Genomic DNA, 13179 nt, shown 5'->3' on the forward strand with positions numbered 1-13179 from the left:
CTACTAATAGTATTCCAGCCTAATTCTATATATATCATTTCTTCTTTTGCCAAGTGGCTATCACTTTCGTGCAAATTAAGCAAAAATATAGTTGGTCCTAATGAACAAACAATCTCTACAAAAGTTTTATTCTTTTTAGAAAATAACACAATAAAGCTTAGTTGCTGAAGTACATACATAATGTCCTGAGAGAAAATGTATTGCTCCATTAATTACATATCTTTTTTTGTCTTTTTTCTTCTTCGTTTTTTTTTTTTTCTGAGCTTGCTCCTAGGAATTGGAATTATTGTACGGATAATAAATCTGAAGTACCAATGCCTTTTAATCCAATTCGAATTTCAATAAGACTCAACACGGCAATGTGGTGGAGCATTAAAGTTTCTCACCCCAAACTAAACTCTAGCGAGTACAATTCAAAATTCATCATATAGTACCAGATGTTGGATAATTTTACAGCGCGGCGTGACGCCCATGCAAGATCAAAGAAATTGTCTATAGTTGCAGCAATCTGATCGCGCATTTGGTTAAACAGATCGGAAGGAGAGTAGAACTCTAAGGGTGCGTTTGGTTCGCATTATGAAAGATTAATAGGAATAAAAGATATCCGAGAATCATATTCCTATTCATTCTATTACTAAGAATGTGGAATTCCTGTTTTTGGTTCGCACGGTAATATTAATTAGCCATGTTATTTAATATTACAAAAAATATACAATTTATTTATTTATTTATTTATTTAATTTTAGATAATGTTACCAAAAGTTTCAACATCTTTTTAGAAAAAAGGAAGAGAGAATATAAGTTAGAGAGAGTGAGAGCATAATAAAAAAAAATAGAAAGAAAAATATAGTCGAAATTAGAAAGAGTGAGAAAATTGAAATTTTAGAAAGAGAGAGAGAGAGAGAAAGTTTAGTTTAGAGAGAGAAAAACAAGTTTAGAGAGTGATATAAGATTAGAGTGTAAAGAAAAATAATATCAATTAGTCGGCGGGTAGGAAGAAAGAAAAATATTAGATATATTATGATTATCCCAATATATTAATATGATGATACCCACCCTCCCTCAAGAGAATGAGATTAGTATTTTGGGGTGAATCTTATTCCCAAGTGAATCCAATATTACCAACTAGATTACTTAGTGCGTTTAGCCAAACACCGTCATATTTTTTTATTCCCATTGTATTACTAGGAATCTTTAAAAGATAACGCAAACCAAACGCACCCTAATGGACATCGTCTGTAATTTTTTCTTCTTGCTTTCTCTCTGCTTCCTTTTTTATCTTATACTCTTCGATTTCTTTGCCTTTCCGAGGCTCTTGCTGTCTCACTTTATATTGCTAAATTCATATACCTAATGAATAAAGTGGGTAGCGTGATATCTTTCTCTAAAAAAAAAAAATATTGAAATTGAGGGGAAGCATTACATTTCAACATTTTACTATTTCAGTTTCGTAGTTTAATTTATTTACCGAATGAATAAAAGAGATATTTTAATACTTTTTCTCAAATTTATTAAAAAAAAAAAAAAAGGGAATGGTCCCACGAGCCGACCAATCAATAATACGCCGTTATGCCAGTGGAGAGGGGCGTAGATCCGCAATGTTCGATAAGTATCCAACTCATTAGTTTGATCATGAATCATTCACCAACCAACAACCAATTAGGAGCGGAGTACCTTTTTATTTTTTTAAATAATAATAATAATAATAATAATAATATTCACACAATTTAAGGAGACAGCCTTATAATAGCTGCAAGAAATTATTGCCTGCACCCGGTGCGGTGTATCTCGAAAACTCATGCTCTGGACCGGATAGTTTTTTGATGATGTATAAAAGCTAAATTGATCATGTGTGAAGAATTATAAATTTTGAAAATCTATTACCATACATCAAATAATTTCAAAAGTTGATAATAGAAAAGTAATCACTGGGCATTTAATGTTAGAATTTTATAAATAATTACTCTCATATGGAATAACTAATAAGAGATAACAGTATTATAATAATATACTCAATCCTAGTAAATATATCACATTTTTTACTACATTGCTGATATTTATAATTGGTACTAGAGTAGACAATTTAATGATTGTGGTTTACTTATTTAAGTAATATGTTTTTATCAGATTTGGTGATTTATATGATTTGCTTCCTAACATATATAATGTATGATTGCTAAGTATTAAAAGTATTTTATCCTAAATATTATATAATGCCTTTAGAGAAATTAAATCACAATTTCAAAATTTTTTAGGTAAAATTATATATAACTTATCTAAACTATAAACATTTTAAATCGATTATCCAAACTTTCAAAATTTTAATTTTACTATCTAATCTTTCAGTTTGATTTGAGTCAGTCAGTGATATATTGACTATCTAAATTTAAGCAAATTATTTATTTTAATAAAATTTATATTTACGAAAATTGTAAAAAATATACGAACTAAATTAGTAATTTACATTAATAAATTTATAAGATACCAAAATTATATAAAATATACTAACTAAATATGTAAAGATAAACGATACATTCAATTTAAAAGTCAATCCATTGTTTACTTACTCAAATTAAATATATTGATTGAATAATAAAATTAAAATTTCAAAAGATTGGGTATTTGGCTAAAATGATATGTACTTGATGACAGTTTTTGCATATTTTTACTAAATTTTTGTGATTAGATTATCAAAGTGCGATGCTAGGTGCACCGGGTGCATAATTAATTTCTCTCCCTGTTTAGCCACTGCTCAAGTGTACGGTTCGAAACGGGAATTTTTCGAGGAAATGATTGTTTCGAGGAAATGCGGTGCGAATTCCGAACGTTGAAGCCTTGGGAAACCCAAAACGGGGCCCGTTTGGAACGTCGACCAATGAGCGTTCGCCACGTTGCACGGCGCCACGTCACCCTTCCCTGTTCCCGTTTTGACGGCCCCACTAAATAATTCCCATTTATTATTATTTATTATCGTCCTCTCTGGCTCTCTCTCTTCTCCCCAATCCCGAGAAAGAGAGAGAGAGAAACCATGGCGCCTGAAGAGTCGTACCCGGAAGATTCCCCCCGCCCCTCAAATTAGGGTTAGGGTTAGGGTTTTAGATCCTTGGAGGCGATGGAGACGGAGGCCTACGCGGGGCCGCTCGACGACGCGGCGGCGGCAGACGCCGTGTTCGCGCGGCGCCGCTGCTGCTGCTTCTGGATCCCGTGGACGGGGCGCCGGCCCGCGGAGGCGTCGTCGACGGTGGAGTGGTGGGAGCGGATCCAGGGCTCGGAGAGGCTCGGCGATGGGCGGCGATCGCCTTCGTCTTCGTCGGCGGAGGGGTGGTGGTGGAGGTGGGGGGTCAGAGCGACGATGAAGGTGCGGGAGTGGTCGGAGCTCGTGGCGGGTCCCCGGTGGAAGACCTTCATACGGCGCTTCAATCGAAACCCTAGACACGGCGGCGGCGGCGGCGGCGGCGGCGGAGATGGGTTTGCTAGGTTCGGATCTGGGAGGTTCCAGTACGATCCGCTCAGCTACGCGCTCAACTTCGACGAGGGCCACGGGTGGAGCCCCGAGGGCGACTACTCGGGATACCGCGACTTCTCCGCCCGGTTCGCCGCGCCCCCGGCCTCGGCGAAGGGGTCGATGGACCTCGGCGGCCGGGACGCGCCGCCGCTGTTCGGCGCCGCCTCCGCCGCCGCTCGGTCGTGAGGGGTGGAGGGCGACGTGCGATGGATCATGGGGTGAGGGGCTTCGAGTTGGATGAGGAGTTCAACGTGCGCACGCTACCTCTGGATTTTTTTCTTTTTTTTTCCCCCTTTTTCTTGTTCAAAAAAGGGTAGTAAAAAAAAAAAGGAAAATTATAGTCCTTGTCGTTCTTTCGTTTGCGTTGGCGTTGATAGCGAAGTTTACCTGTATATGATAATGAAATTTCCCTCCCTTGGATTGTAGTTTGTAATATCTGAATTTATCACTATTCATTTATAGAATTTTAAGATTTGTTTCGGTATTCAAAGTTGATTGAACAATTTAAATCTCAGCTTCTTCTATTCGAAGTTAATTGAACAATTTAATCTCGAATGCCAAACTTACAAATGTTGTTTTTCTAGTGAATGAAATTATTTTATATTATATTTGAATTCTTTTTTATAGATTGTATTGTAGTTGTGTTGTTGCAAATCGAGTTGATCCAATCAAACCGATTTTGCGTGGCATCACTAAAAACCAATATGAAAGTCACTGGAGCCCACTGCCGTTCTAATTCCCATCCAATCATCTTGTGATCTTCCAAAAGTTCAGCCATTTAGGAGAGTTTTTTCTCTCTCTTTTTTGGTGTTCAAAACAGTTATTTAAATGTATGACTTTTGAAAATCAATCAGAAATTTTATTTTGCGTTAACTTATAAATATATTTTTTCTCTGATTGCACATCAATTTCGTACAATTTTTATCTTAACCTCGAAAATTACTCTCAGATGTATGACATAAACTTAGGCATTGCCCACTCCATGAAAATCTAGAACTGCCACCCAGGGAAGATATGTTAAAACCTTTCATATGTAGGAATCTGAAACATATTTTAACTCAGTTGTTTAGAATTCATCTTGTTATCTCATAAACAAAGTGGAATGTGTTACATCATATTTATATTGAGAACAAAAGCACCCAGGACATTTTAATGTTCCACCCATCTAATCTGAAACCATTTTGGCCACAACACTCTGAATTCCGTGTGTCATGTGCAGCTGCTTATGCCCAAAATTAAGAACTAATATGTCAAAAAGTATAAGCTTTTATACCACTAGTTTTCGGTGTTTTTACTCTTTTGTTCCAGTAGATCTCCCTCCAATTAAACAACTACAAGATTAATCCTCCTCTGCCTACACATACAGAAATATCCCCTTACCAACTTGCATAAAATAAGGACACTACAATTTAAGAAAAAGGTACGAATTTGTATCAGCATTTAATTATATCAAACTGCATGATTTGTCACCTACTACCGACCCACGAGCAATTTTCTTTTTCCAGTTTTTTATTTCTAAAATAGTAAGAGGATTAAAATATCAGAAAAGTTAGTTTACAGTTTAAACTAGACTGTAAAGGTTCTGCCAAAGTTTCAGTATATGGAGATTAAATATGTAGGCATGCCTAAATAGTCCATTAAAATTCTGCACAAGTTTGGTATTATAATCGATGATTCTGCATTCAAATTTGAACAAATTTTGAAGAAGAAACGAAGTTAATCCGGAATACGGGAGCGGCTGTGCAACAGACGCAGGAATACAAGACAGGTCGCCTAACTGGTTCCATTTGATTTGAATCGATAGAAAAATACGTAGGATAATCGCGTGCTTTGATAGGTAGAAGTGGGCTGTGGGATCTACCTGGAGAAAGCCACAAAGTTCTTGATTCCTCGAAAACCTGATGCCAAAAAATGAAATTTGACACACTGTGGAAATTGCATAGTTACAGACTTTATCAGGGTTATGGCACGCAACAAATTCACCAAACTGTAGCTATCTTTGTGATTAGTGATCATGTAGTTTGCTTAGATGTTTTACTTTTAACTAAAAGATTAGAACCCAGCAGCAATCGAGCTACTCAATGAAATAAGAACATACAAACAGATGTTAACAGTTAAAAGTTTTCTCAAAAAAAAAAGAAAAGAAAAAAGAACTCATAGATCAAGATTTCACACAACCTACTTAAGCAAAACTATTTTTCTCAAACATCAACTTCAACTCATTTTCATTCATTTATTAATGAGCATTTAGCTAGTGCTCTTTCGACTAGCACCTTAGAAGATGCTGTTTTATCGTTGACCTCTTCCACCTCGAAGGATGAATAGATGGTAGAGTTGGCTCTAGTGCTTTCATGGGCCACAAAGTTTTCGAGAATAGAAAGCGACTAATCGGAAGGAACTCAAAAGAGTCAAGAAGCACTTCTAGTGCCCACTATATCTCCTTTTCTTTTGTCAGGAGCCCATCATCACAATAGCTAACCAGTTCTCAATGGAAACATGAGAAAACAAATACGAGAATACTCGATTAAGCACACGTTGCCTTTATTTTCTGTTTGCGTTCTTTCAAGATTAAGGGCACTTAAGGATGGCCTTCTATAATAGCTATTGTTCGATAATTTCCTAACTCTATATTCATGTGTTTAATTTGTTCGACAACAAAGAAACAAATATGTGGTAGTAAACCTTTTCTAAATTTATACGTTCTAAATGTTAATTACTATGGAAGTTCAGCAACAACCGCAATCACAGAGAGCTCGAAGGGCAAGAGAAAAAGGGGTAAAAAGAAAAAGTTCAAACATAAGCAACGCCAAACGTGGTCCGATACAGCGACTCAATCAAACAGATCTTGTGCTAATGTACAAAAAGGATTCTTCAACTGAGGAATCTAGCAAGCTATAACCAATATGGAACTTTCATAAAGTAAACTGTCATAGAACCTTTTAATTTCAACAATCAGTTATAAGAACATCTTTTCCGCCACCCAAGCATTCTATAACTAAATATAAAAGACAAACAAATTCAGCTTAAATTGCTAAATCTATGAATAGAGATTAAGCAATTGAACAATCACCACTAATAAGTGAAAAGCTTAAACTCTTGAGAGTTCACGCACGTTTACCGAATCTCCGTACCTCCTCCCCATCGGGGGCGAGCTCTCTCCGACGAACGAAGCATCCGAAGAAGAGATTACGGGAAACTTCCCGCCCTTGTTATTAGACCATTGCCAAATCTTCGACACCGAAAAGCTATCACCTTTGCTCCCAACACATATCCTCTTCCCCTCCGAAACCTCATTCCTCGCCGAATTCGTATTTCCACCGCTTTGTAGAGCCACTCTGAGATTAAAATCCCCAAGAACATACTGATAAGAACCCATGGAGAAGCATCTCCTTGCATCCAAATTACTACTACTACTCTCTCCTTCCTCTCTCCTCACAATATTATTATTAGCAGTAGGATCCCCATTACCATCCTCAGCGCCATCGCCATTGCCGTCGCCATCGCCGCTGTCTCTTTTACTCAAATTCCTGAACTTGCCAAGCCTTAAGGAGAACACCCGCTTCTCGCAACCGATCTCCTCGTCCTGCTCCAAAACCTCTGCACTCGAATACCCGAAATCGAAGATCGGGTTCTCGACCGCGTCGTCAGGAGCGAAGAGCACCCCCCTGCAGAGCGGGCACGTCGAATTCGACAATAGCCATGTGTCAATGCAGCTGAGGTGGAACGCGTGGCCGCAGAGCGGCAGCAAGCGGAGGCGATCCTCGGCGGCGAATTCGCACAAGCACACGGCGCAATCGAACGGCTCTTTGGGGCCGAGGATCTCTCGGTAGGGGAAGATGGGGAGAAGGTCAATGAGGGATTGGTCGAGGCCGGAGTCGTGGAGGTGGAAGAGCTGCTGCAGCTGCCGCTGCAGGCCTTCGGAGGAGGCCGCGGGGTTGCGGCGGTGATTTGCGCGGAACGAAGAGGAGGAAGAGGAGGAAGAGGAAGAGTGCTTCTTTATGAGGAACCTCACTAGTAAATGGAGGAGACCCGAGATGAAGAAGATGAATGCTAAGATTACTATGATGAAGAGAATTGCTGGGCTTATCTTATTACTACTACTACTACTACTACTACTACTACTAATGCTAGCTTTACCAGATGTAGAAGAAGAAGAAATCGGCGTTGGAGGGGATATTTGGGACGAAGAATACGGCGCCGAGTTCCTCTTCAAACTAGTGGGGAAAGCTACAACGGTCATCTTCTTCTTCTTCTTCTTCTTCCTGGGTTTGGGACCAAGTAAAGCCAAGTCATTTGAGGAGAGGGGTGGCTAAAAATTGTATCTTTTTTAGCCTTTAAACTACGAATCCACCTAAAAGAGAGGAAAAAGATGGGATTTTTATAGTTTGAGGGCGATTTACAGATCACAAAAGGGGAGGGGAGAAGGGAGTAAAAGCTCTGGGAGCTAAAAAACAAGTTTTTGTCATGCTTTAGGGTAGAACGCAGATCATACAAACAAGAAGGTGACAAAACAGGGGAGGAGGGGAGAGAGAGAGAGAGAGATTTCAAGTTTAAATTTTTCTTTTTTTTCCAGAGAGAATTGAAAATAAAAAAAAATTGAATAAACAACTCTTTCTCTACTTGTTTAGGAAAGGGAATAAAAAAAAAGAAAATAGTTGATTGTTGATTCCTTCCTAATTCCTACCCTCTGTACTATTTTCCTTATTCTTTTTTTTGGTGACAGTAGGAATGGAGATGGTAGGGGGGAGCCCAAAATAAAAAAAAAAAAAAGGTGGGAAATTTGGTAAGCGTTGTGTTGGTGTTGGTGTTGGTGTTGGTGGTCTACCTCTGGTTTTGGAAATCCCCTTACCTGCTTCTTATTTTTATAGGCACAAAAATATGTACAAGTTTTATGAGGTATGGTAAATTTTTGTAAAAAGTAGGCATGTGAAATTTATAAATTTATGTTTTAATATTGGATAGTTTCCAAAAACTTGATTTTTATACATGAAATGATAATTTTACATGAAGTATAACATTTGATCAAATTTTAAGAATTAAAAGACATTTACTTGAAAACTCAGTACCATTTTTCTTGTTCAAACTTTGGGCAAGCTAATCAGAGTGGAAAATTTATAATAGAAAAATATGGATCCTCAATGAGGGCTATTTTGCAAAGAAGCACTGAAAAGGAAAGGGTTACTGGGGCTTTAATTACATGATAGATCCTCCAGCAATCACTCACTCTGTGGTATATATTGGGATTCAATCAATCAGCTTTTATGAGCAGCACACACTGCACACCCACAATTGAAGGTACAGGAAGCGCCAGGTAGGCCATAAACTTTCTAAATGTGTCAAGGTTTTTCCATATCTCAGGTTTAAATGTCTAAATTAAGATGACTATGAGGGTGCGTTTGGTTCGCACTATGAAATATTACTAGGAGTAAAAAGATATTCGAGAATTTTATTCCTATTCATTCTATTATTAAGAATGCAGTATTTCGGTATTTGGTTCGTACGGTCATATTATTTAGTCATGTTATTTAAGATTACGAAAAATATACAATTAATTAATTAATTAATTAATTTAATTTTAAATAATACTATAAAAAATTTCAACATTTTTTAATGGTTAGAAAAAGAGAGCATAATTAAAGGAATAGAGTCGATGTTAGAAAGAATGAGACGGTTGAGATTTTAGAAAAAGAAGGAGAGAAATAGCTTAGTTTAGAGAGAGAAAAAGAGTTGAAGTTTAGAGAAAAAAAGATAAGTTTCGACTTTAGAGAGAGATATGAGGTTAGAGTGTAAAGAAAAATAATACCAACTAGCCGGCGGGTTAGAAGAAAGAAAGAGATTAGACATATTATAATTACTCCAATCCATTAATATAAAGATACTCACCTTCCCTCAAAGGAATGAGATTAGTACTTTGGGATGCATCTCATTCCCAAATAAATTTAGTATTACCAACTAGATTACTTAATGCGTTTGGCCGAACATCATCATATTTTTTTATTCCTATTGAATTACTAGGAATCTTAAAAAGATAGCGCGAACCAAACGCACCCATACTACATTATTTCTATCAGATCAAATTTTCTAGTAAACATAGTTTGTTTTTGGAATAGTTTGTTTCTAGTAAACATAGTTTGTTGTTGGAATAGTTTGTTGAGTCGTATGATTCATCCTGTATCTATCTGAATTTTAAGGGTTTGCTACAAATAATAGATTTAGAAGGAGCTTACTAAATTTGAATGAAGAGCTTCTAATTCAAGTTTTTTCCATTCGATACTCATCCTAAATCAAGTGACAAAGAGTTTGGTGGTTAGTACTCAACTCCCCCAGTTCGAATCCTAGTTGATTTACATTTTTAGCTAAGTTTATTTCTAAAATGAAATAAATAAAGCATATAACGTACTACCTCTCTCTAATAAAAAAAAAAAAACCCTAATCATTTAGGTAATAGGCCTGAGCTAAGCTCAGTTAGCTTTGTAAATACGTTTGAGACTAAAGCCAAACTTGGGTGCGGATGCAGGACCCATAGAACTATTGAAGATGCTTTATGTGCCCTCAAGAGAACAAACATGTACCCTGCTAGGTTTGCTGATTCGGCGAGCCTGTTCGGCAAATTAAAACTTCCTAATGAACATTTTTCACATGTCTCAACTCTCTTAACACTTGTTGGACAATAGTGAATTAGATTTATACATACACAGCCAAAAATCAAAGAGACCCAACCCAAAAGGCAACCTGGAGTTTGGCCTTCTTATGTAACTTGACAGAAAACTACAATGTAGGCTTCATATTTACATTGGTATTTACAGAAGAATCATATACAAGCATATTTACATGGCCATCATAGAATAAGTCCTGGGGAATAAAAACGAAAAGTAGAATTAGTATCCTAAATGAATCTCCATCTTAATTACTTGCAACAGATTCCACAGCTAAGAAGAGAGATATCCTGGTGGAAAATTTCCACGATCCTTTCTTTCTTCTTCTTTTTCATGATTTCATATTTGGTGTAACAAGAGCTTCGGTTCAATGTCATGGAAATGAAAGCATCCTTTGAGCCCAAGTTGAAAGAAATTAATCACATTTACGAGCTCTGAAGAGATGAAAGCCACTGTTCGATGTAATTCTTGCGCTCTGCACAACAGAATCAAGAAAAATGTTAGAACTATATAAGTAGTTGTATTAGTTAGATAAACTTTTCATGATATAAACAGCGGATGAAAACCGAAGAAATGTATGATAACATAAGATGCAAAGTCAACTAATGGCGTATCATGCTAACTAAAAACAATTACTACGCAACTTCATCTCTTTGCCTGAGGCTGACCGCTCGTTCTATCTTCAACAACCATTGCCCCCAGTAATGCAAGTATACAAAGCGAGGCATCAACTAGGGATGCCTCGGCTAAACAGTTAAAGATGCTCATCAGAGTTATTTCATACCGCATGCAACTACTGACAGGAAAATGACAATGAGTCAGAATCGAATCGAAGAGGCAAAAATAATGCATCTATTGATACTTGAAATCAAAACAGATAAATTTGCACAGGTAACATATTATTTTCATGACGTTTATTGCATCTTCGTAGGAGTTGTTCATCCAAAATCACAAATATGGACAAAGTAGAACAACATAAACTGCTGAATAAATAACCAAGACAATCATATCTCCAAGACGAAGACTGCATGCTAACAAGCAGAACTACAAGACATTCACATCAAAAGCCAATAATGCACTTGGTGTGGCGAAAACGGGTAGCATCAACCATCACAGCAACAAAGATGATGTGAAAGTTCCAAGTGAGTCGAATATAATAAAAAAAAAAAAGGATCTTCCTCATCTTCATATAGTAAACAGCGACAAAACATTCAGCCATATAGCAAAACAAGTTTGTGAGGCCCCTTTATGAAACCAATATATACAACTCTTCCAGAAAAATAATAATCTAACTTCCTTACGCAAATGCGATCACTAGTGTTCAAGAAACACGACATCAAGGTATTTTCGCTAGTAAGTCATATTAACTAAAATTGCGCACTTAAAAGCACTAAAAATAACAACTTCATGCACTACCATTATACACAAAAACTTTTCAAATTATAAAACATCGACTTATTGAGTTAAAGAAGGAAGAACCATACTCAAGCTTATCCCCAGAAGACATCTCAAGATTACAATCTACAACCTATTAGCATAGAATCGTAAGATAACGATAAAAGTTTCCTACATAGCTTATAATCAGTACAAGAATCCTATTAGCTATAAATTTGGCACATCAATATCAGAAATAAAGAAATGCAGTGAAATGAACTAGATTATGAGCTTAAAAAACCAGTCTCTATATTGCAAGCTACGTGAAAGAAGGATTGCTAGTTCCCTCACCAGCAAGATACTCATTTGCGAGATCTCCTGCACCCAAGGCACGATTTTTAGAATTTTCGGCCTGCTCACACCGACCGCGCCCATAGCAAGGAACTAAGACAGCAAAGCTGTTCTCTGTTTCACGCTCGCTTTGAAATTCTGGCGCGTGGGGCTCTAACCATCCGATCGACCAATCTGAATCATCTGATTCAGACCCCGACATGCACCCTCCATCCGAGGGCACCAAAACTATGTCGTACTCCCGATCGATCCGTCGTTCCTCCCTGCTTTGCCATTTCCTCTTGATCCTTCTCGAGGAGGACCGCATCTTCGGCCTGTTAACCGACGGCAACTTCACAGAATCTAAATCCCTAAATCCCGACGGGAAATCGGAAGCCAAGGCAGGGGATGAATTAGGGTTTTCTTGATCTTTCCCTCCCCAAAGCCAGTAAGCAAAGGGGGTAAAAATCAGGGCCATATTTCCTTAAGATAGAACACTAACTTCCTATAGACCTCAAAAAAGATGGATTTGGATATAGATGGGATCACAAAGACTCAAATTGAAACCCTAAAACCAAAAAATTCATCCTTAAAGATATCACATTTCTTTTCCCACCCAAATCGATCAAAGAAACCTTTCTTTATCGAAAAAGAAGCACTTTCCCTCAAAATAACAAAGCAAGATCCTTCCTTTTTACCCGAAAAGGCTACAAGTCCATCGTAAACAAACAAAATTTCCCAAATAAGGCAACTTAGATAAGTTCAAACGACTTTCCTAGAGCAAAATTCCACTTTTCCCACAAAGTAATCGCCAGAACTTTACCATTTCCCGAAGCCCCACCACAATGGTAGCATCAAAACGCCCACGAATTCCGTAACCAATACCCAAAAAAGAAAAAAACCCTTCCCCAGCTAGCAAAATTGAACCTTTTTTCCCCCTCGATTTATCAAACCAAAAGGAAACAATTCGCAATATCTTTTCTTAGAACAACCAATCAAAAAGAGGAAAAAAACCCTAATAATTCCAATTTCCTCTCCAATTAAAGCACGACGCTTCGCAAATTCCAATCCTAATAAAACCACAATCTCCACGCGCATCGGATCGCGATCATTGGCTCCCTCGATTAACCCTAATTCCCAGATTGAGGAGATGTAGATAGCACGAAGGAGACGCGAGGGGAAAGAGGGATTACCTCTTTCGTGCACACCGTTGGTGTCGCGTTCACCGTTTTATAGCCGCCCGATCAGATCGCATCAAATCACACCAATAATGGATGGACGGTCGTGATCTGGATCCAATCATTACGAGCATTG

The 13179-nt window shown here is 37.7% G+C and overlaps 3 protein-coding genes across 5 annotated transcripts; 1 reads left to right on the plus strand and 2 right to left on the minus strand.

The window, feature by feature from the left end:
- Positions 2807 to 3995, plus strand: LOC109711802. Its single transcript, XM_020235041.1, has one exon. The coding sequence runs from the start codon at positions 3113 to 3115 to the stop codon at positions 3689 to 3691; it is 579 nt and encodes a 192-aa protein (XP_020090630.1). The 5' UTR covers positions 2807 to 3112; the 3' UTR covers positions 3692 to 3995.
- LOC109711156 (RING-H2 finger protein ATL47-like) lies at positions 6401 to 8312 on the minus strand. Its single transcript, XM_020234076.1, has 2 exons — positions 7643 to 8312; positions 6401 to 7516 (listed from the first exon to the last, which is right to left on the minus strand). Exons 1-2 carry the CDS (start codon positions 7743 to 7745, stop codon positions 6594 to 6596), a joined length of 1026 nt encoding a protein of 341 aa, XP_020089665.1. The 5' UTR covers positions 7746 to 8312; the 3' UTR covers positions 6401 to 6593.
- On the minus strand, positions 10209 to 13063 carry LOC109712200. 3 transcript variants are annotated; one of them, XR_002216795.1, is made up of 3 exons: positions 11887 to 13063; positions 10806 to 10954; positions 10209 to 10636 (listed from the first exon to the last, which is right to left on the minus strand). XR_002216795.1 is itself a non-coding variant. In XM_020235633.1 (2 exons), exons 1-2 carry the CDS (start codon positions 12341 to 12343, stop codon positions 10587 to 10589), a joined length of 507 nt encoding a protein of 168 aa, XP_020091222.1. In that variant the 5' UTR covers positions 12344 to 13063; the 3' UTR covers positions 10209 to 10586. The 3 variants fall into 3 exon arrangements, 1 of the variants encoding a protein (XP_020091222.1); XR_002216794.1 differs by having other exon boundaries at positions 10806 to 10957; XM_020235633.1 differs by lacking the exon at positions 10806 to 10954.

This window comes from Ananas comosus, linkage group 6 (genome assembly GCF_001540865.1).
Source record: "Ananas comosus cultivar F153 linkage group 6, ASM154086v1, whole genome shotgun sequence".
Taxonomy (NCBI): domain Eukaryota; kingdom Viridiplantae; phylum Streptophyta; class Magnoliopsida; order Poales; family Bromeliaceae; genus Ananas; species Ananas comosus.